The sequence below is a fragment of the Coenobita brevimanus genome, chromosome 24 (genome assembly GCF_032717465.1).
Source record: "Coenobita brevimanus isolate Jiangsu-jjx chromosome 24, ASM3271746v2, whole genome shotgun sequence".
NCBI classification, from domain to species: domain Eukaryota; kingdom Metazoa; phylum Arthropoda; class Malacostraca; order Decapoda; family Coenobitidae; genus Coenobita; species Coenobita brevimanus.
In genome coordinates, this window is record NC_136977.1 from 60,154,245 (window position 1) to 60,179,670 (window position 25,426).

The 25,426-nt window shown below is 41.0% G+C and overlaps 1 protein-coding gene across 1 annotated transcript in view; it reads left to right on the top strand.

Moving 5' to 3' along the window:
* The window catches only part of LOC145393456 (endoplasmic reticulum aminopeptidase 1-like), a 172,777-nt gene that overhangs the window by 80,083 nt on the left and 67,268 nt on the right, over positions 1-25,426 (top strand). Inside the window, exons 12-13 of the mRNA XM_080267555.1 lie at positions 9,292-9,475; positions 16,181-16,207. Coding sequence (XP_080123681.1) covers positions 9,292-9,475; positions 16,181-16,207 — 211 coding nt within the window. The remainder of the gene's footprint in view (positions 1-9,291; positions 9,476-16,180; positions 16,208-25,426) is intronic.

Below are 25,426 nucleotides of genomic sequence, written 5' to 3' on the forward strand. Positions count from 1 at the left end.
GAAATGGTTCAATACAGAATGTAAAAAATCAAAAGAAAGAAGAAATTTGTCGTGGAATAGATACAGAAGACATAATAGTGAAAGGGCATATAATAATTACAAACAGGCAAGAAATGATTATACAAGAATAAGGAGGGAAGCCCAAAAACAGTTTGAGGAGGATATCATAAATAAAAGTAGTGATCAATCAAAGCTATTTTACAGCTACATCAGAAGCAAAACCAAAGTAAGAGATATAATACAATCCATTACGGACGAGGGAATCACCTTTACACAAGAGAAAGATATTTGTGAAGAACCAAATAAGAATTTCCAATCAGTTTTTACAGAAGAAAAAAATTTTGTAATTATTACAGCGAGGTTGGATGGTGAGGAATTGGAAAATGTGAGTATGTTTAAGTACTTGGGTAGTGTGATGAGTAAGGATGGAGGTTTGGAGGGTGAAGTGCTTGAAAGGGTACAGCAGGGAAGAAAGGTCGCTGGTTCTTTGAAAGCAGTGATAAGAAACAGGGAAGTGAGCATGGAAGTGAAAAAGTTACTACATGACAGTATTGTGATACCAACTCTAACGTACGGAAGTGAAGCTTGGACGTTGTTGGAAGGACACAAGTCAAGAGTGAGGGCAGTGGAAATGAGTTATTTAAGATGAGCCTGTGGAGTCACATGGAGAGACAGGCTGACGAATGAGGATATAAAGGAGCGTTGTGGTGTTGATGTGGATGTGATAGGAAGCGTTATGAGGAACACACTGAGGTGGTTTGGCCATGTGGTGAGGATGGAGGGTGAAAGACTGACGAAGAGAGTGTATGTGAGTGAGGTGGAGGGGGAAAGAGGGAGGGGGAGGCCGAGGATGAGATGGAGGGATGGGGTGGAGAGGTATATGAGAGAGGGGGGTGTGAGTTGGGAGCAGGGGAGTGAAATGGTGGGGGACAGGGCGACTTGGAGGCGATTTGTTTGTGGCCACCCCAAACGGGATTGAGGCGTCTGGCGATAGATAGATAGAAAAATTTTGAGAGGGACTATGTGGAACATGCATGCCCACACATACTACCAGACATACAAATATCAGAAAAAGTAATACAGGAGGAGTTAAGTAAATTAGACAGAGGAAAAGCAAATGGTCCTGATGAAATTTCATGTTGGGTGCTACGAGAATGTGCAAAGGAGATAAGTAAACCATTATTTTTAATTTTCAAGAAATCCTTGAGTCAAGGTGAACTACCTGATATTTGGAAGAAAGCAAATATTGTCCCCTTATTCAAGAAAGGGAATAGACAAAATCCACTCAACTACCGACCAGTATCACTGACCAGTGTTGTAAGCAAGGTATTAGAAAAGCTTATAAGAAAAGCTTGGGTAAATCATCTAGAAGAACACAATATGATTACAGAAAGACAGTTTGGTTTCAGAAAAGGAAAATCATGCGTTACTAATCTGTTGAGCTACTATGACACAGTAACAGACACAATACAGGAAAGAGAAGGATGGGTGGACAGTATCTATTTAGATTTCAAGAAAGTGTTTCACACAGTACCACACCAAAGACTTTTATGGATGCTGTACCATGAAGGAGGAATTCGAGGCAAACTGTTTTGTTGGATGCAAGATTTTCTCATAAAAAGAGAAATGAGAACAGTACTAAGGGGAAATTACTCATCATGGAAAGAAGTGACTAATGGAGTACCACAGGGGTCAGTGCTGGCACCAATCATGTTTTTAGTGTATATAAATAATATAGATAGTAATGCTGGAAATGAAAGCTATCTAAATATGTTTGCAGATGATGCAAAAATACAAAGGAGAATTACTAACACAGACTCTTGTAAAGAGCTACAAGAAGAATGAAATAAACTTCATGAATGGAGTAATACATGGCAAATGGAATTCAATGTGGACAAGTGTCATGTAATCAAGTTTGGTAAAAGTGGAAAAAGACCTGATTGGGATTATACGTTAGGAAGTAAAACCCTACACACATCAGAAAGAGAGAAGGACCTAGGTGTGATTATCAATAACAGACTATCTCCGGCTGACCACATCAGTGAGAAGGTACGGAACATGTATTCACTGCTTGCAAATATGAGAATAGCATTCATATACATAAATGAAGACATGCTAAGAAGGATAATAACATCATTCATCAGACCAACCCTGGAGTATGCATCAGTAGTCTGGAGTCCTCATCTCAAAAAACACATAGACAAGATTGAAAAAGTTCAAAGGGCCGCTGCAAGATGGATACCAAGCTTAAGGGATCTAAGCTACGAAGAAAGACTAAATAAACTGAATCTACCAACAGTACAGGAGAGAAGGAAAAGAGGTGACATGATAATGCTATATAAATGCATATCAGGGAAGGAGAAAATAGACATAAATGTTTATGTAACACATGGGGAAGCATCAGCAAGAGAACACTGCAAAAAACTGCATGAGAAGAGAGGTGATAAAGACGTAAGGAAATTCAGTTTCCCAAACAGAGCAACTGATCAGTGGAATCCACTGCCGAATGAAATATTGTGTGCCAAAATAATTCACAAATTTAAGGATATGTACGATAAATATGGTTTAAGACACGGGACAGTACGAGCTTGACTCATTCCTGTAAAGATACAATTAGGTAAGAACAATTAGGTAAGAACACACACACACACACACACACACACACACACACTGTAAGGATGAACCCAAACTGTCTTATAGATTTGTCAATGGCAAATTGAAACAAAAGGAAGGAATCACCAAACTGAAAGTAGAAGGAACGGTCTATAAAGATGCGACAATGCAAGCAGAAATAATGAACAAATGTTTCCAATTAGTTTTCACTAATGAAAAGGAGTTTGTGCAAGGGGAGGGAGTACTAGAAATGTAATGATAAAAGATATAAAAGCGGAAGTACAGGAAGTGTATAAAATACTGGAAACTCAAGATGTAAGGAAAGCCCCAGTACCAGATGGAATCTCTAATTGGGTTCTGAAGGAATGCAGAGAACAACTGGCGGATAGGATTCACGGTTTAATTGTGTGTTCTCTGGAAGAGGGGTAAGTGCCTCAAGAATGGAAGAGGGCAAATGTAGTACCAATTTATAAGGAAGGAAACAGGGAAGAACCCCTGAATTATAGACCAGTGTCCCTAACCAGCATGGTTGGAAAACTGTGCGAGAGAATTCTGAAAGATAGATGGGTAAAATATCTGGAAAAGCTGAATATTTTGGCTGATAATCAGTTTGGATTCAGAAGTGGAAGGTCATACGTTTCCAACTTGTTGAGTTTTTACTCGAGAGCGATTGACGTGCTTCAGGAGAGAGATGGTTGGGTGGATTGTGCGTACAGGTATTTAGATTTGGAGAAGGCCTTCGACAAGGTACCCCATAAGAGGCTAATGTGGAAACTAGAGCATATAGGAGGACTGAAGGGAAACCTCCTGGAATGGAAGAGAGATTTTTTGAGAGATAGACAAATGAGGACAGTAATAAAGGATAGGATGTCTGGATAGAGAGAAGTAACAAGTGGAGTCCCACAGGGCTTGGTGTTGGCGCCAGTAATGTTCCTGATATACATAAATGATATGGTAGATGGAGTGAACAGTTATGCAAGTCTGTTTGCTGATAATGCAAAGATCTTGAGGAAGGTAGAGGTTGAGGAAGATTGTAAAATGTTGCAGGAGGATATGGATAGGATACACGAATGGAGCCAGATGTGGGAAATGAAATTCAATGCAAAGAAATGTAATATATTGGAAATGGGTAAAAGTACCAAGAGGCCATCACAGAATTATTTGATGGGTAATGAACCAGTCACAAAGGCGAGAGAAGAGAAAGATTTGGGAGTGCTGGTCCAGGATAGTTTGTCACCTGAAAAACACATTAACAAGACAGTTAGAGAGACATATAAACTCCTGACTAATATAAGAGTAGCTTTTCATTATATGGATGAGGAGATGATGAAAAAATTGATAGTGGTCATGATTTGTCCCAGGTTAGAATATGCAGCAGTAGTGTGGTCCCCACACAAAAAGAAAGATATTAACAAGATTGAGAGAATACAAAGAACAGCTACCAAAATGGCCCCCAGTCTGTCAGATCTGTCATACAGAGAGAGGCCGGAAAAGCTGGATTTGCCTTCCTTGGAAGAAAGGAGAAAGAGAGGCGACATGACTGCAGTGTTCAGGACCATGTTCGGATTAGATAAAATTGACAAAGAAGATCTGTTTTCGTGGGATAAGAGAGTAACCAGAGGACATGGAATGAAATTGAAGAAGCCAAGCTGCTTGAAGGATATCAAGAAATATAGTTTTCCTTATAGATGTATAGGCCTAAGAAATAACCTGGACAAAGAGATCGTCCAGTCTAAAAACTTAAACGAGTTTAAAGCTGAATTTGACTCATTGAGAAACAGAGACGGGACCTCTCGAGCGTAGCTCATTTCCTGTATATCACAGTTAGGTAAATACACACACACACACACACACACACACACACACACACACACACTCTCTCTCTCTCTCTCTCTCTCTCTCTCTCTCTCTCTCTCTTTCTCTCTGAACAACTTTAATAAATAAGATTACAAATATCCTGATTTGGAAATAGTTACACATCGTTTTGGATAAAATTTTTGTTGCTGCTTTATCATGTCTGTTGCCCAAGCATAATTTTTTAACATAGTAAAATCACTGTCTCACAGCTTACTTGCACCATCATATGCCCTTCCTAATGCGAGTACTCTATATCAGTCAGTTACTCGTTGACCACTGATGGTTCTTGATTATAGATAAGGTAATTAACAGGGTGAAAATGGGTATAGTAATGGGTGTGTGTGGAGTGGTAGCTGAAATGTTGAAAGCACCTAAGGTAGATGTTACTAAGTAACCCTGACCTACTTGGTCAGGCAGACCCATCAGCTGCAAGCAAGCATCTGCTCCTGCAGAACCGTCTCATGCAGTGAACTGGTGCTTCCCTGTGCTGACAGCACCTTGCCACTTTGAGGCATGGAGAAAGGTGTGGAGTTATGGTTCCTGGATGCACACAGCATTTTCATTTCTCCGCCTGCTTAACAGGGGCACCATAGTAGGCTCCACTTCACCTCATTATTTGATTACAGTTAAAGTCCTCCAATCCGACCACCAGTCATCCGAATATGCCAATGCTCTGCATGTTTTAAGGCGAAATTTTTTTTTTTTTTTTTTTCTGGGCATTTTTCAAATTTTTCTGGTCTTTATATAAAGATTTATCTGGCTTGGGCTTGCTCTTCGTCTTAAATGTACCTGCCTGCAGCTATTCATCTACAGTTCTATGCATTTCCGGTGAGTAAAACAATAACCCATATCATTTTAAGTGTGTATTTAATGGTCATGTGTAAAGGCCCCAACTGAAACTTAACAGATTAATCACATTGGTCTGGCCAGGATTTGAACTCAGGCCCTTACGCCTCATATGCACGCTTGTTACCACTGAGCCAAAGAGAGGATCTCCGCTCTGCCTACAGGCAGCGTGGGCTTTTATACACCCCATTACTTCACTCTTTTCTCACCTTAGTGATTAATTTGGTCAGTTTTGACAGGGTGGATGGACAAGGATTGTGCAAAGTGTTAAGAACATATGGAGTAGATGGGAAATTGTTGAATGCTGTGAAGAGTATGTACGATGGTGCGAAGGCTGCAGTGCGTGTGGATGGTGAACTGAGTGAATTTTTCTCTTTGAAAGTTGGGTTGAAACAGGGATGTGTCATGTCTCCATGGTTGTTAAGTCTGTACATGGATGGGGTAATAAAAGAGGTACAAGGTAGGGTAGTGGATGTTGGAGTGGCCCTGGTGGGAGAGGATAGTGTTTGGAAATTCCCTGTACTGTTGTTTGCAGATGATACTGTGTTGTTGAGTGAAGACGAAGGGATGCTGCAAGGCTTGGTGGATGAGTTTGGGAGTGTGTGTAAGAAACGGAATCTAAAGGTGAATGTAGGGAAGTGTAAAGTGATGGTCTTTGAGAGAGGTAAACATGTACAGCGAGGTTGGATGGTGAGGAATTGGAAAATGTGAGTACGTTTAAGTACTTGGGTAGTGTGATGAGTAAGGATGGAGGTTTGGAGGGTGAAGTGCTTGAAAGGGTACAGCAGGGAAGAAATTTTGCTGGTTCTTTGAAAGCAGTGATAAGAAACAGGGAAGTGAGCATGGAAGTGAAAAAGTTACTACATGACAGTATTGTGATACCAACTCTAACATATGGAAGTGAAGCTTGGACGTTGTTGGAAGGACACAAGTCAAGAGTGAGAGCAGTGGAAATGAGTTATTTAAGAGGAGCCTGTGGAGTCACATGGAGACACAGGCTGACGAATGAGGATATAAAGAACCGTTGTGGTGTGGATGTGGATGTGATAGGAAGCGTTATGAGGAACACACTGAGGTAGTTTGGCCATGTGGAGAGGATGGAGGGTGAAAGACTGACAAAGAGAATGTATGTGAGTGAGGTGGAGGGCGGAAGAGGGAGGGGGAGGCCGAGGATGAGATGGAGGGATGGGGTGGAGAGGTATATGAGAGAGCGGGGTGTGAGTTGGGAGCAGGGCAGTGAAATTGCGGGGGACAGGGCGACTTGGAGGCGATTTGTTTGTGGCCACCCCAAACGGGATTGAGGCATCTGGCAATAGATAGATAGATAGAGATTTTTCTTTTTCTTTTCTTTTTTTTGTAATACCATTTTTAAATATTTATCAGCAGCATTCTATTGACAATTCTTGGTAATCCTTAAGGAGACAAGATCACATTAATTTGCACTTTTTCCATTTTTTCCTTTCCTTAGCTCTTCATGGAATTCTTCAAGTATTTTCCAGTTGCATTTTCATGTTTCAGTGTTTTTTATTTATTTTAAAAGTGGTAAAATTTTTTTTTTTAAGTATTGTATGTTTACAAACAGACACTATAATGTGATGCACGAAGACAGTTGCACGCCATCTTACAACACCATGTTTGAGTGAAATTACCCATACCAGTGCCTATTTATCCAAACCTATCTATCCATCCATCATCCAGTCCTGTGTCACCCCATGAGGGGCATAGGAACCCAGGGCTAGGCAAGTTGGTGCTGACATTTAAGGTGAGAGTCACCAGCCTCACTCCTCCCTGAGTGGCATTATGTGAGTAATAAACCCCAACTACCCCTTGGAAATAAACCTACTCAGGCTCAATCCGATTGGAGCACCTTAATTACCCACTGAACCACCAGCCATCATAATTTGGTTATATGGTTACCACCCAGCATAGTAAATGGTTTCCTGCTGTACAGGGAACCATTTGGCTTGTCACTCAGTGAAGAGTTACCCATAGGCAGAAGGAAGAGGAAAAAATGAAGGAAAGAAAGACAGAAGAGGGAGTATAAAGTCACCCATGGGCAGAAGAAAGAGGAAGGATGGAAGAGAGGAATGGGCAGACACCCAAAGCAGCACTGCATTGAGTGAGTGGATGGTGAGCACCCCCACCTACCATAAAGGGCCCCCACCTACCATAAACCTAAATATTCATATACTAACACAACCTTTGTTATCCTCACCTTACCTAACCTATTTTAGGCTAACCTAACCAGTTTATGCTAACCTAACCAACTTATGCTAACCCAACCAAACGTATTTCCTAACCTGTGTGCGAAGACAGACGAACGCCATCTTAGAACGCATTTTTGAGCAAAACAAATCTTTTCAGTACCCATTTACTCAAACCTAACCTAAATTTTTGTAACTTAATTCAGCCCTTTTTATACTATTCAAACCAATCTTATTTTATGCTAACCTAATCAAACAACCTAACCTAACCAAACCCAACCTATCCCTTATGTAATCCTGTTTTCTTTGTTTGTTGATGGATCCTCTTCATACTCAAAAAGGCACTTTTGTACTCTTTCATAAAGCCACTGAATCAGTTCAAAGGTAGGTAGAAATAATCATAATAATAATAATTTTTAAGAGGTGGCCCTACATCTTAAGGACTACCTAATTCATATAACACCAATGCTAGCTATCATACTTGAAACATAAGCATTGGTTGAAAAATTTATTATTGTAAAAGTCTCTATAGTATACATACAAACAAGTGTTAATACATAAAAAAAATGATGGGAAATCTTGTTTTGTTGTTGATGGACATTGTCTTGACAAAGAATGATCATGGCAACTCCCATGGGAGCACATCCAACCTGCCAACTGTTCCTCAGGCAGGTAGGAATGGTCACACAGGACTACCAACCGCCCTGTCTCCCTTAATGCTCTCCTAGCATACCATGTAAAAAGTGAGGGTTTGCTTGTGCTTTCCTTATTGCATAAAGGAGGGACCAATATAGGGCCTCTCCATTTGTGTTTAAGCATATGGCTGTTAGAGTGCTAAACTGGAATTTTTCTTTTGGTGTACTGTTAACTCCTGCCAACTTTGTGACACCACAGTTCATATATTTTATTGGACAGAGTGAGTGTTTGATGAATACCCTTAACATCGTATAAGCATTTTTTCATTTCATCTTCCTTCCCCCTCCAAACACCAGGCAATATTTAATGCAGTCATCACCTCACTACTGGAGTCTCTTGGAAACCACTGAAAATTGCTTGTTTTCAGACCTTAATATCTTGGAAAGTATAGCACTTAGGGAAGTGATAACAAACATTTTACTCACCAAGCCTCCCTCTTGTGAATGAAAGTATCCTCAGGTCTACAGGTCTTTGCTTTCATGAGTAATAATGTGAGAAAGAGAACTACTATTCGGTGCCAGAGAGGAGGTGTTTGTGCATCTGCCTGCAGCTCCGAATGTGGCTTTGCTCTCAGTGTGATAACTTACTCCACAGCTAGATAAAGTAGACAAGTTGCACCCAAGTCATGCCTTATGGCATTATCACTGAACCTTTTTATAGTACTCATGGAAAGAGGCTTGGCAGGGGTGGATGATGCAGTTGGCTGCGGGTGGCAAAGAAGGAATCAGACAATGAGGAACCTGAAGAAGCGTTGTACACCTGGCAGAGGTACGGGACAGACTGACTCTCGCCTATGTGCTATAGAGGGACTCCCTCCCTACCTTTTGGTCGTTAGATGAAATGGCGGCTGGTTCAAACTGTGGCGGGAAGACACTTGTGTATATACAAGTCACCTGGCAGTCCTGATGAAGCCTGATTTTGACATGTATACACGTCACCCAGTGGATAGCGGTTAATCTTCCTTTACTAGCTAAATTTCATAACAGTTGTTAATGCAGAACTCTGTGAAAGTAGAAAACAGCCTAAGTTGCCCAGTCAAGTGCATTATTACAGTACTCTCTTCCTGTGCCTCCAGTTGAGTTTGACGTTGGGATGGATGTGACCTGGATAAAGTTCAATGTTGGTCAGCGTGGATTCTATCGAGTGAGCTATGACAGTGCTGGATGGGAAGCATTGATTCAAGTCCTGCACACAAGCCACACCACATTTCCACCCGCAGACCGTGCTTCATTAGTTGATGATGTCTTCACATTGGTGAGGTAAGTTGTGTTGAGGTACCCAGCCATAATACTGACCAGGTCTTCCATACTTAGGCTTACAAGCTGCCCCTTTTGTTTGTTAGGTCAGGTTACTTTCATTTTTTTTTTTAAGTTACCTTATGATATCAGTATGGTCATTCCATGAGAAAAAGTAACATTGTGTATGGTTAATTTCTGGTAAATAGAACATATGAATGAAAGAGCTTGTGATTTCAGTACATATCCTGATAGTTACTAAAACTGTATGCCAGTTAAACAGTGCATATGAGCTTCCGTAAGAATCTTTAAAATCATTGTAGTATATTTCCAGTATGGCTCATAATCATTTTTTTAGTTTTGAATTTAACAGAAATAATAGACATACAAATTGTTAATTTGATGATAAAGTTGGAATGTTCCAGGTGCATTGTTTATTAGTCATATCATAGATTCCTAAGAGTTGCAAATTATTTTTATAATTTCCATATCTCAGGTGTTATAGTTATTATTAATGTTTTGCAGTATGGTATGTGTGAATTAGAGCAAAGATAGTATGGTAATATTTGTTGCCCTTGATACATTAAACATTTGGTTTTTTGAGTCGAAAATAGACTAGTTTTGCCACTTTGATGCTTTTGATATATACAGAACTTGGTTAATATTTACTAGTCTTTATAGTTTTCATTGTGTATGTATATCATACCAGTGAAGATTATAATTTTCTAGTCCACACTGTAAATAAGTCTCAGTGTTTCTTTATACTGTATCTGAAGTTTTATGTACAGTACAGTATGTACAATTATAGCAAGGCAGAATCTTGTTGTTAAACACTTCTCGTCCATATTATATGTTTTTATTTAAGATAAAGCAGTATACTATAGTTTTATCCTCTCTAGATTTTTGTTACGGCCAGCCCGAACTCCACCAGTCACCCCATTTCCCCCACCTGCGGCTCCCCCACACCCCTCCACTTCTACCAGTGCCTTGCGTCGTGGTGTGCTGAGAGAACTTAAGAGTCTGGTGCCTCACATTATCCCTCTCTCTTCACACTGTTCAAAACAATTTACTCCAAAATACTGTAGTATTCAAATATTAGTACAGATACAATCCTGACAATGATATGGAACTTTGTAGGAGTTCTAGGAGTTCACCAAAGACTTTATGTATGTAAATTTTTACTATCAATCAATGTAATATCAATCCCACACATTAGTTTTTCTGAAAATCCAGTCTTGGACCCTATATCCTCTACCACCCTCAATTAACATAGCTTAAGAGGTACCAAATTCCTAACTTCTGGTGTTTTCCTACCCAAGGGGCCGTCTTTATGACAGTCATACCCTTGTCCAGTAAGATTTCTCCCCCTCCTGTTGCTTTGAGTTTCTTGTTCTGTTTTTTCTTATAATGAGCATTTTCAAAGATCCCAAAAGGATGGCAAAATTTTGTAATGTTTGCTCTGTTTATTGGTTTGCTGCATGTTGAAAGGACTAATTTTTTGTGAACTGTGATTTTGCTATCATGCAGCATTTTAATATTTTTTTCCATATGCAGTATTCATTTTTGAGGAATTATTCATGATGCTGAAATCATTGTAACTTTTCAATTAAACATACTTTTATTCCATGCATCAGTCACATTATGATATTTCATTTGGTATCATCTTGATAGACTCTTGTAGCATCTTGACACATACGGCATTGTGATTACCAGAGTTAGTTGAAGTTCAAGTAAATTAACATTATGTTTGTGAAGTTTATCAACAGGTTTGCATTTTTTCAACTGATTGTAGAATAGTATTCCACTTGTATACCATACAAACTTACATTTCAGTTAAATATAAAGGTATGATAACTTTCCTCATCTGTGTTTTACGATGATCTTGCCTATTATGTGACTGCTGGAAAAGATTTTGCAATCAGAGTACAGTAAATCATTGGCACTGGAAATAGTTAGAAGGACCATTAGTAACTGGTGTCCAGCATTTTCTTATTTATTTTTTAATTAATTTATTTTTTTCCACTCATGGCCACTTCAGCAAGAAGGCTTGAACATGTGTTCTCCTGTTGCACACAGGAGCAAAGAAGCAAGGAATTAACTGTTAGTCAGATGAGAGATGTTTTAGCTTCACTGTGTTATGAAGAATTTTTACATTCTTGAAGTTTGTGATTGTTGGGACAGCAGTGCAGGACAACTTATGAGGTCTTTGGGCAGTCCTGCTGATGAGTTAAATATTAATCTAACAGCAAGCTGAGCCACTAAAATTGTTTGTATTCTGGGGTGTAAAATCTAATTGCATGATGACAAATGAAATGTAGAAGGTACAGAGGCCTTGGCACTGGTACAGGATGGTTCAGATGGTTTAGGTGAAGGTATTATAAAGGTGGGTGCATGTACACATTACATGTGTGTTGCATAATAATAATAATAATAATCTGGCCTTTTGTTTCTCAAAAGCGCCAGTTCTTCCTTTGGGAATTCACTAGCGCTCGACACCCATACATTATTTTTACAGTTACAAGAATTGTGACATTTCTTGTATGTAATACAAGCTACACCATATATACATGAAAGTGGCAATAATTAAACCCTATAATCATCCATCATAGTACTGTACCTCTCTCCAGGTCATAGCATTTTGAAAAAAGAAAGGCTTTCAGCTGTCTTTTAAAGGATTCAACAGTAGAGAGTTGTCTTATGGACAATGGCAATCTGTTATATAATCTAGGGGCTCTATACGCAAAAGAACGATCAGAGAAAGATGATTGGTGAGTGGCTCCTGGCTCATCAAGACGCAAGGAATCATCTTCACTGTGTAACATCACACCTGGGCGTGCTGATGGGAGTTTTAACAATTCAGCAAGATACTTTGGTTCATCAAACTTAAGAACCTTGAATGTAATAAGACACAGTTTAAATTCAGTTCTAGCCTTTACTGGTAACCAATGCAACTCAATCAGAAATGGGGTAGTTGAGGTTCTCGGGGGGAGACCAAAGATAAGCCGTGCCGCCCTGTTCAATACAGACTGAACTTTTGTTAGTATATTATTTGGAAGACCAACCCACAGTGAATTACAATAATCAACATGAGACAAGACCACTGCATGGACCAGTGTTAAGAGGCACTGTCTATTCAGGAATTTTCTCACAGAGTACAGATTTCTGATATGCAAGTTACACCCTCTTACAACCTGATTAATATGTTCTTTGTAATTTAACTTAGAATTAAAATAAACACCCAGATTTTGAACAGAACTGACTGGATGAAGCTGTGACTCACCAATGTTCAAAGCCAGGGCATTGTCAGTGTCATCACCCCTTCTGTTTCCTCTGATGATGATGCTCTCAGTTTTTCCATCATTCAGCTTAAATTTCCTCTTAGCCATCCAAATCTTAATATCAGACATTAGTGATTCAAACTTTGTCCTAGTATCGCTGATATTTGACATCTTAACTTAGAGCTGGGTGTCATCAGCATAAAAATGTTAGAACACATGGTGAGCATCAAGTAGAGACGATAAACTACTTGTGTAGATAGTAAATAGAACTGGACCCAAAACTGATCCTTGAGGGACTCCAAATAGAAGGGGAGCAGAATCAGAGCTAGCGTAATCAACAACCACTCTCTGAGATCTGTCTGACAGATACGACTTAAGGAGCAAAAGGGCACTATCACGAAAGCCATAAAAATACAGATCGTCCAACAATAGTTTATGATCTACTGTAACAAAAGCTGCAGACAAATCGAACAGAACTAGGAGAGAGGACATCCCACTACAAGTGTTTGCCACCAAGTCACTCTGAATCCTTGTTAGTGCAGTTTCAGTTGAATGGTATTTTCTGTATGCTGATTGAACAACAGGAACAACTCTGTTGTGTTCCAGTAGTGGTATGAGTTGATCGAGTATGGCCCGCGCAATAATCTTGGATAAAAAAGACAGGTTAGAGATGGGACAATAATTTGTCATGCTCTCGACATCAAGGCCAGGTTTCTTAATTAAGAGCCTAAGCAAAGCACGTTTCTCAGACTGCACAAAATTACTTTCTAAGAAGCATCTATTTATTGGGTTGTAGATAAAGTCTGCAGCGTGCTCTTACACATCAAGTAGTTGTGACATGTTACATGGATCAAGTGAGCAAAATGTTATATTAAGTTCTCTGATATAACATTTGACTTTGTTTACATCCAGCGGATGAAATGTTGATAGCAAATGATCCCCGGTGCACTGTGGCTGGAAGTCAACTGAGTACGATTCACTAGGAGAACTGCTGTGTAAATCACTTCTTATGCGAGATATCTTACTTGTAAAAAATGAAGCAAAATCAGAAGCCAATTGGGTATCAGATACAGAAGTTGGTTTAACAATTACATTCCTCCAACCAACCAAATTGTTCTCAACTGCAGACAGTTTTTTTTTATCACCACCACATGAATCAACTTTATTTTGATAATACCTAGCCTTTTGGGCTTTTACAGTGTGAATGACTGCTCTTCTCGCAAAAACATAACGCAAACGAGTTGCTCCGGTCCGCTGCAAGCGCCACTCACATTCTGCCCTTCTACGTTGTCTACGCAAAGAATTAATGGATGAACCATACCACGGGGAATCATCACGTACAGTGATTGTTTTTACTACCTCAGGACAATACTGTAATGGTCAAAAATTGACCTAAACTCGTTGTTGTAAATATCAACCAATTCATCAGAAGAAAGACTGGAAGAATCAATGGAGTTTAAACGTTGATCAGTTTCAAGACACAGGATTGACCTGTTTGTTCATTCCAGTATGGTGTCTATTGATTTTGTTTTGCTGTGTCAAAACAATACTTTTTCAGTTTTAGAGGAACCTTTTTTAGTGAAAGGGTATATGAATTCTATATCTAACCTCTGAAGCATTAAATAGTCTCTCCAAAGCTGAATAATACCATCAGAAGAATGCAAGAATAAAATGAAAAATATGTCATCTGATTGAAGAGGTTGACATCATTTAGTCTGGATGGTTAGTCATTCTTAAGAGATTGTTCTCCAACCTTGTTTGTAAGGTTGTTTGGCAAGTCACCAATGTCAGCATCACGATCTGTGCCTTGTATGTCTGAGCTGCTGTCAAACGAGACCATAGTGTCTTGTGCAGTCAGCAGCGTGGCAGTAGTGTCGGATGTGATGGGCATCCTAAGGTATGTCGCTGCCACTGAATAATGTCACAGCACCTGGAGTCCCTGTGTCCTCCATGGACATGGTCCCCAGGAGAAGCAAGGAGTCCCTAGTAGAACACTGCAGTACAGTACCTGCTGAATGTGGGTCCTATAGGATGGTCAGTCATGGTCCAGTCCTCCTCAGAGTTGGAGGCGGCATCCAGCTCGGGCAACGTTACACAAGCATCACTCAGCTGAAAGTGAGAGGTAGAAGGGGGAAGCAAGAAAATATGAGCTGATGCAGGGCTTGAAATGTCAGACATCTGTCAGGACATCCAATGAAGAGTGTGTCACAAAAAAAGAAGTACTGTAATTGGGAGGATGATTGGAAGCAAAAGGCTTAAGAAGGAAAGTAGTGGTCCCAGGAACAGAAGTTAAGAAAAACAGAAAGAGAGAGAGGGAATTTTGGGAGGAAAGGAAGAGATCAAAGAGCAGTTAAGACTTCATAGGTTTGCTGTAGGAGCAAAAAGAGTCGGTGCTAATGACGTAGGCACAGAGGCAGGAGACATGACCTGGGAGGATAGAAATAGAGGGCCTACATGGAGTGAGGCAGTTGATAGACAAGAAATGCTGGCCTGTAAAGGACACAGGTTCAGGTCCAGTATTAGGTTGGCTCATAGCAGAGGAACATCTCCACTTTTCTGAGTATTTCAGAGAATTCCTGAAGCATATAAAGGATATTCAGTCCTTGGTCAAAGTAGTTTAGGCAGTGATTGGAGGGATCACATCTAGAATGGGAGAAATGTCATAGAATAGCTTCCCAAAACAAGAACCCTTCTGACAGGGGCTAAATTCATATCTCAGTGCAAGTAAATGGTAAGCTGGGGAGCTGATAGTCATGAAGCTCCTTATTTTGGTAGACAAAGGTAGGAGCCAGAGACAGGACATATCACAGTGTTGAAGCACCCACATTTATGCATCAGGAGAGTGGGACACAAAACTGGTGCTCATAGGCCTTAAATTGTCTCATAACCCCCACTTTCTGAATCCCAACTTTGATGGAAGGTGATGTTGTAGTGGTGTCAGTTGAGGATCTCAGAGTCCTTTTTGCTAGTAAGGGTGGCTTCCACTGTCCATAAAATTGAGGTTGGCATCCACTTGGGTCACTGTTCTGGGCACGCTGGGCTAGAGAGCCCACTAAGACTGAAGCAGTGCTCCAAGTGATGTCATGTTGAATGTTGTCCTAGAATGTTTGACCCAAGGGCTATATAAATATATTCTTATGACAGACATCGCTGCACAGTGCCACCTGAGGAAGCTCAGATATTATTAATGTCTCATCATATTGTCTTTTTTACGGTCCATGATTTACAAGCTGCAGCTGATTGCAAAACAGTGATTTCTTGGGGAGTCTTACTCTGATTTAATAAATAATAAATAAACTGAAATGTCTTTTGGGTTCTCCACAACCTTGATAATAATCACCAAATCAGTGGAAAGACACGTGCCCATCATCACAATGCTTGCTTGGCTTATTCCAGATCCAAAACTACATTCATATTGGCCCCAATTTAAGTCTTCTACTTTTTTTCCCAGTCCATTCTGCACTACCATTCAGAGCTGGTGAGAAATTGTTCCATTCAATTATCCCAGTGCATTTTTATTTTCTTCCTGACTTCAAACTTTTCCCTATTTTATGGTACATACTGTTCAGTGGTTAGCATTCATGTGCAGTTTGGTACAGATTCATGTAGTGCTGTAATTTATTGTATCATTTTATTATTATTCAACTCATTCATCTATCTTTGTATACAATTCTCAGTCCCATAGTTCTATTTAGGGTGGTCTTGCAGTAATTTATTTATCCTTTTCTCAGTGTTATAATAGTAGCAATAGTCTTAAATACTCTCACTCAATTAAGATAATTGATGTGACAAAACAACTAGACCAATATTTGTACACCTTGTATGCAAGAGTTCTTGGACTGAAAATATACCAAAAGAATTATACAAAATCCTCTTTTCCTAGGTAAATTCTATTTTGAAGTGTACATTAAGTACATGGTTCTCTGGAAACTTTCAGATTCATATTGCTTACCCCCATCATCAGTTTTTATATTCCTATTTTAGTAACATACAGTACAGTAGCTGACCAAATAAATGTAAGAAAGTTGATAAATACATTAGACATGTCAGCTTCCATTGAAGATTAATATGACCTATTCATAGGTGTCTTTGCTTCATCTTTGCAGGTTGTAATTGACGTGCTATTCCCTGAGGTGAATCATATACTTATTCAGCATATTGATTAGTAATTGTCATCAGATGTATTTTATTTAAAAGAAATTATATTTAGGCTAAATTAGTCTTGATCATGATGTCTAATTAGGTTTTGTTTAGGTGTTGAAAAGACAATGAATATTTTATAATAATAATAATAATGATAATAAATAATATTATGGTGTTCTGAATTAATGCAGAGGTAAAGGTCTCATATGCTATTTGCATCATGAATGCTAATTTTGATCATTATGCCTTGCTGTGTTGATTGCATGATGCATAGTTTCATCTTCCAGAACTAGTATACTTTATACTATTGTTGTTAAAACTAATAACTTTTCCCTTTTATTATCTCCATTCTTCAGGAAAGAGTAAACTTGTACTTGGAGGAAAGCATAATCTTATTTTTCATTAACTAAGAAATTGCAGATAATACATTCCTGTTGAATCTTAATGTATTGATGACCATATAATGGTAATTCCAAATTTTCATTTTGTAGTTAGCAGTAGGTTCTGATGGTTGTTTATTACAGTATCATTTTGTCCCATCTTTCTGATGATTGCCTTTACAACCATTTATTTGTTTCTTTCTTTATTTATTTATGTGTTTATCTATTGTATTACTGTGAATGATCATTCTCTCTCTTTGAGACACATTATACTTTATATATACAGTAAAGTCTCGATTATACGGCAGTCTTTAAACCACAGAATGTGATTAACTGAAGGTGTTACTAATTAGTTCTCAATTTAGTTTACCAAAGAAATCCGGGATCCAACAAAAATTTCAAACTTGGAGGGCTCGTTCCGTGCCATCCACAATAGTTTACAATGCTTCCCCCAGGGTGAGTGTCGGGCTGCCTGTCATATTTACATTTTGGTTGGATATGCCCTGCTTGTTTTTGTATATTCATCACTGATACATTTTATGATGGCTCCTCCCAAAGTGAACCAAAGTGTGGAAACAAGAGGAAAAGAGTTGTACTGTATATTATGTTTTTTTTTTTATGCTAGGAAGAAGGAACCAAAGGCCACGAGCCCACAATACTGTTCCTTCCAAGAGAAAGACAAAATCCAAGAGAAAGCCAAATTCAAGATCCAATAATTTTGAGATGCCTGGACACACTGCGTTTGAAAGACTAGAGATCATAGCTAGCAGGAAATACAGACAGAGGGAGACAGTTCCAGAGTTGGCCTGTTGCACAAGTGAAAAACTGGGGGCATCGGCCAACTCTTGCATTAGAAAATTGGACAGAAAAGGGATGAGAGTTTGTAGCTAGACGGGTGCTATGCGCCCGTCGTAGAGGTGGAGAGATGCAAGCAGGCAGTTCAGAGGAGCAGTGACCATTGAAGTAGTAACAGAGAAGAGATAAAGATGCAACAGTGTGGCGAAGAGAGAGAGGTTGAAGGGAGTCAGTAAGAGGAGGAGAGTTAATGAGATGAAAGGCCTTTGACTCCACCCTGTTGAGAAGAGCTGTACGTGGGGAGCCTCCCCACACATGAGAGTTGTACTCTACACAGGGGCAGATAAAACCCATGTATAAAGTCAACAACTGTGCAGGGGTAAAGAAGGTACGGAGTCGGCCTAGCACACCTAATCTCTTGGAAGCAGATTTTACAAGAGCTGTAATGTGATCTTTCCAAGACAAGTCCCAAGTGAATGAAACCCCAGGCATGTTCAAGGATAATGCAGGATTAAGCTGAATATTATTAAACATTAATGGGTACTCCTGTGGAAGATTTTGTCAAGTTGATAGGTGTAAGAACTGAGCCTTTGATGCATTAAAAACAAGATTATTTTTACCCCAGTCAGAGATACCAGCCAAGTCAGACATTAGGTGTGCCATAGCCTGATCCCTTGTTTGTTGAAGTAACTACTGAGATGGACGTTGTGGGAACTGAATGGGAAGGTTAAGGGTGGAGTCATCAGCGTAAGAGGATAGAGGTAGATGTACGGCTTAGGTCATTGATGAATAAAAGGAAGAGAGTTGGTGATGGGACAGAGCCCTGAGGACCACCACTGTTGATAGATCTGGGAGAAGAATGATGGCTGTCTACAACAGTGACCATGGAACAACAAGAAAGGAAGCCAGAGATGAAGGCACAGGTAGAAGGATAGAAACAGCAAGGGGGCAGTTCAGAAACCAAAGATTCACGCCAGACTCGATCGAAAGCCTTTGAGATGTCAAGTGCAATGGCAAAGCCCCTGCCAAAGTCTCGAAAGGAGGACGACCAGGAGTCTGAATGGCAGGTGAGAAGACCACCAGTGGAGCGTCCCTGATGGAACCCATACTGACGATCAGAAAGATGGTTGTAACAGGAAAGGTGCTTTATAATTTTTCTCTTAACCCCTTCAACCCAATGACTTATTCCAGATTATATTATTGTTGTCTCCACACATTTTTTTTCAACTTGGGAAGAATGTGTAGCAGTGATGGGATTTATTAAAGCTGTATCTGTCCACTCGAAATTTAAAAGTCCACCCTGAGCTGAATAAAATCGTCTGAAGATAGCAAGAAGACTAGGAAAATACGTCATGGGTTGCAAGGGGTTAAGAATTGACTTGAAAACTTTTGAGACACAGGATGTTAAAGCAATTGGACGATAGTTAGAAGGTTGGGAATGGTTACCCTTCTTGGGACTGGCTAAATGAGAGCAGACTTCCAGGGAGAAGGAAAGGTACAAGTTGATAGACAAAGGCAAAAGAGTTTACCTAGGCAGGGTGTAAGCACAAAAGCACAGTTCTTGAGGACAACAGGAGGGACTCCATCAGGCCCATACGTGATATTATACATGCAGCTTATGTGATGACGGCTGTGTATTTTCATAACTACAGGTGTGTACAGTGCTGTACAGTGGATTCTCAAATTTCGATGGGCATGGTTACCTAAAAATGACCGCAAAATTCAGATCATCGAAATTTAAACTGAACTTCTTATGGGAAGAATTAGTTTGGATCCGGGGCCTCCGAACCTAACAATGTAAAATCATGATTTTTTCCCACACCCCCTGTAAACTTTGTGAACTATAATTGTGGTTAAGTAACTGTAGTTCTGCATTGTATTGCCATACTGTCAGCAAGTGTATACTTGGTGTATTTCTGCCCTTTCCTGTATTGCCATTTCTCCTTTGGCTGCGAAGATTTAGAGGTGCCTGGCTGCTCTTGTCCATTACCACTACTACTCGAAGAACCACCCTTGCTTGCCATCATGAAACAGGTAAGTTGCGACTAAAATACAAAGATAATACATACAACTAAATTGCAGTGAAATGCATGTCCACACGTGCAAGGTACAGGCTGAAAGGGTGGCACTTGGCTGTAGACGGCTGGCTGCTGGCAGGACAGTCGTTGGATGGCCGCCAACAACAAAACATCGCCTTGCACATGGCTTGTTATTGTTGGCGCCTACTCCCATCCGGGAGCTCTTGTCCTTAAACAACATGACTTTTTTTTTTTTCCCTCAGTCTCTATTGTTCATTTCTGTGTTGCTCCTTATATTCATAATTACTGTACTTCTCTGCATTTCAGTATTCTGCCTACTGTATTTGCTGCCACCTGTAATTCATTTTGTTGAAGTATTTCTATTATTGATTCTTTTCCATTAATTTCTCGTTATAACTTCGAGTTATTAAAGTATTGATTAATTAATAATACTGTAAGTAAAATTATAGAATGACGGGGAGTAGTCCAGGGTGCGAATTGTCCTGACGGAAAATCGTCCGTGTTTTGATGGGGAATTATCTGACAGCGAATTGACGACGATGAATTGTCTCGGAATTTTATCATCGTGTGCTCCACATATGAATAAATGATGTTGATTTTCATTCTCTTCTTGACACGTCACATACAATTTTAGGTTAGGCTTATACTTTTTCTTATAATTTTCCTTCACTTCTAGCATTTTGGTTCACATAAAAAATATTATCTTTGCTTGTTTTGTTTGGAGTCTGGCCCTGAGAGCACATGTCACATATGATATTAGGTTAGGCTCATACTTTTTCTAATAATTTTCCTTCACTTCTAACATTTTGGTTCACATCAAAAGTTTTATCTTTGCTTGTTTTGGTTGGAGTCTGGCCCTGAGAGCATTGAAATACGCGACTTTGCATCGAAAAGTGAGGTAGGCAAACCACTCCATCGAAATTTGATTCATCGAATTCTAAACTGTCGAAATTCGAGAATCCACTGTATATTATTATACTCAATTCTTTTATATGTAAAAATTGATTAATTGAAGTTTTTTATGTACTCGAGACTCTACTGTATATATCAATATCTGTGTATCTGTCTATCTATCTGTCTTTGTATCTGTCTGCCTATCTATCTATCTGCCTTTCTATCCATATATATATATATATATATATATACACAGTATATGTACATAAATATATATACAGTCAAACCTCATAAATCGTGTGTTCATAAAGCATGGATTCGTAAATCACGGCTAAGTTGTTGTCAGACTGCTGGCAACCTTAAATCACTGTTAAGTCACGAAAATTGCGGACCTAGGCAACGAAGTGGGCCTTTTCCGAGGAGAACCGTAAACCGTGGCATTCAAACTGAAAATCGCAACCCAACAACCAATCACCACTCGTCCCTGGTGGCAAGTGTGCATACTAATGCCGCCATGTTGTTGTTGTTCTTGTCCTGCCAGTCCGCACACTACAGACCGTCGCTGTGGAGCACGAGAGCTACCTGCCTTTTTTGTGCAACTTCCCCCCGCCTCTTAACTTCCATGGCCCCTCCTGACCCCCCGCTGAAGCGCTCTAAGCAATATGGCGTCAAGAAGCTGCCGCCGTTGTCATTCAGTCAACGTTTAGAGCTCATTTGTCGTGTCGAGAAGGGAGAGAAGTTTTCAAAGCTGGCGAAAGAGTTTGGGAAGAACGAGTTCTTCCCAACACCATCCCACTCCATTCACTTAAGCAATTTTGTCATAGGATTAAGATGAGATCCCTTAACATTGCTTATTTCTATTTAATACATGCACTGAATATTCCTAATTTGTATGTTTGTGTTTGATGGTGCCTAGATAGGTGTAGGTAGGATGCTGTGGGGGCGGGTTGGCCAAAGTCCAGACCCAAATTAATTTTTCACATTAGAGTTATTATTCATAAATCACAGAATTCGTAAATCATGGCAGTGGTCCAGACCCAAATTGCCGCGATTTATGAGGATTGAGTGTATATATATATAAATAAATAAATATATATATATATATATATCCATCTATCCATCCATCATCCAATTCTACATTTCCCCATGAAGAGTGTAGGAGCCCGGGGCTAGGCAGTTGGTCCCGACATTTAAGATGAGAATGACCAGCCTCACTCATCCCTGAGTGGCATTACATTAGCAGTCAACCCCAACCATTCCTTGGATATAAACCTTCACCAGCTCAATCTGATTGGAGCACAATAATTACCCACTAAACCACCTGGCGCCAAAATTGTGTGGAAAGTGGTATGGGAGATGATGAGATTGTAGTTTTGGGAGGGGATTTAAATGGTCAAGTAAGTGAAGCAGCTCAAGGATATGAAGGGGTACATGGATGATGTGCATGTGGTATGAGGAATTTGGAAGGGGAAAGGATACTCAAGTTTGGCGATGCAATGAACATGATTGTGTGCAACACACATTTATATATACTGTATATATAGATATATATGTATAATTTCATCAGCCGTTTGTGTGTCCACTACAGAACCGGCCTATTCTGACTGAAGTGGGGATGATACAGCCAATGTATCTCTACCAAGTGGCTTAGGCTGTCTAGTAGAGATTGTGTGTAGGTTGAGAAGTGCTTGTAAGTGTAATTGTAGTGTTGAAGTGGCTTTGGATGTGTCTGTAGTCTGTGAACCAAGTGTAATCGGCCCATGCAAGCCGACTGGGTGCAAGCATACTTTATACTATGCGACACTGGTTCAACCACAGCACCCCTTGTCTCCACCAATGCAGTACATGGCCTGAAGAACGCTCCCAAAGATTATTACCCTGGCGGGGCGCGAACCCTCGTTCTTCAGTGTACATAAACACTCACTTTACCACTGTACCACAGAGGCTCCATCTCTCTCTCTCTCTCTCTCTCTCTCTCTCTCTCTCTCTATGTATATATATATATATATATATATATACATATATATATACACACACAGTAAATACCCTGATATACGATACTCCTAGATGCAATACCTGGGCTTAGTGATGGGGGTACAAATTGCACCAGGCCCTGATACCCGATGGGTGACCCCGGTTTAACGATGGGCCCTCCGATGTTGTGCCCACAGATGTGGGGCCAAAATTTTGAACTGCACGCCTTCCTGCGGCCAGCTGAGGCCTCCTGCTTCCCAGAATGTGCAGAAACGCTCAGGGAGGCCCCATAGTCATTGCTTACACCGTGCTCACCCATATGGCTCTTCTCACACCGGCCATCTCCCTTACGCTCGCCTGCCATGCATCATGTTGCACCATCAACGTTAACACAAGTTGCTATCGTAGTGCATCGTAATTGTGTTCAAGCAGTGCCATGAGTAGAGCAGTGATGCTAATCGTGTGTAGAGTGCAACAGCGTGTGATTTTGGGCCCAAATAAGTGAGATAATGTCTGGTTAGGGTGTTGCATGTGGTGGGGCTAGTGGAGGCCCTAGTCGTGGTGGTATGCGGCCTGCTAGTGGTGGTGCTGGTGATGTTCCTGCGATGCATGTACTCTTCATAAGACTGTGTCACTGGAGGTGAAATTAAACATCCTTAAGTGGCATGACAAAGGCGAAGGTGCGTGTTCTATCTCTTCGGCTCTTCACCTGGCCCAGTTGACTGTCTCCACGATCATAAAGAAGAAGGAGGCCATTAAGGCTGCTGCTGGGGAGGTTGCAACCTTATCCACCTCCCCTATCATCCACCAGCGAGAGCCTGCAATGGAGGAGCTGAAGCGGATGATGTGCGCATGGGTGGAAGATCAGAATTGGTGGAAGGCACCCGTGAGCCAGGCTATTTGCATTAAGGCTCTTGCTCTGGGACGAGCTAAAGGTCAGGTGTGAGCTTGATGAAAGTGAGATCTTTAAGGCAAGCCATGGGTGGTTTGACTGGTTTTAGAGGCGGGCAAATCTCCACCATGTGAAGATGTACGGTGAGGCAGCAAGTGCAGATATGGTGGCGGCAACAGCATTTCCCGACAAAGTTGAAACGCATCATAGCGGAGGGTGGCCATAGTGTGAAGCAGGTCTTGAATTTTGACAAGATTGGGCTCATTTGGAAGAGAATGTCCTACAAAACATATCATGCAATGCAGGAAAGGTCTACACCAGGATTCGAGGCCTCGAAGGACCAGCTGTCACTGCTGCTGGGGGGCAACGCCGAGGGTGACCTCAAGTTGAAGCCACTTCTAGTCTGCCACTCCGAGAACCCCAGGGCTCTGGTGGGGTATGTTAAAGAGAACTTCGGGGTTATCTGGAAGTCAAACAAAAAGGCTTGGTTGACTTCAGATATCTGTTCATCCTATTTCTACTCGTACCTCTCTCGTGTGCTGAAGAGGTATGCGTTACATTAAAATTTGGCGAACAGATTTCTCCTGGTGGTGGATAACGTACCTAGCCACTCATTCGCGATGAAGGAATGGACCAGCAATATTGAGGTGGTGTTTCACCACATCTTTGTTGCAGCCGATGGACCAAGGGGTGATCGCTGCCTTTAAGGCTTACTACCTCTGCCGCACGATGAAGCAGTTGGTAAGAGCCTGCAACAGTTTTGGAGGGGATATAACATACGCTACGCCCTTGAAAATATAACTGCTGCACGGGACGAGGTTAGTCAGGCGACGATGAGCGGTGTGTGATGGAAGCTGTGGCCAGAGTGTGTTCACTCCTTCATCGGCTTCCCCGAGGGCATGCAACCTCCACCTGTTGAATGTGTGCGGCAGGACATTGTTGAGTTGTTGCATGAGGCGGGCTTCGGGGAGGTCGATGAGGATGACGTGGAGGAGGTTCTTGAGAGCCACAGGGAGGAGCACAGCAATGAGGAGCTCCTCAATATGGAGATCTAGCGGGTGCACCAGGAGGCAGAGGAAGAGGAGGTTGTGCCTGAGATCCGAGCACTCAACATCAAGATCCTGAAGGAGATTCTAATGAAGCTGGAGGAAATTATAGACCTAATGAAAACGCACAACCCCCTCCCAGGACAAAGCAGGGACACAGCTAATCGGCTCGAGGAGGGTACGAAAATCTACAGGATGATGCTGGAGAAGAGGGTGGCTAGGCAGACAGCGATCACAACCTTCTTTAAGCAGACCCCCACCAGGCCAGCAAGTCGCTCAGGATCTCTCCAGCCTTCGATGAGCAGAGCATCTCCCCAGCCTTTAACCAGCAGACCATCTCCCCAGCCCTCAACCAGCAGAGCATCTCCCCAACCTTCAACCAACAGAGAAACACCGAGGGACACCTCCCGCTCGGCATGTTGTGCTGGACCTAACCTCCAGCCGATTGCCGTCTCCCTTGTCACCTGTGTCCCCCGCTAAGGCACTATGCCACTCTGTCACTGCCTTCCTTGTCCTGGCCTCCATCTCCCACAC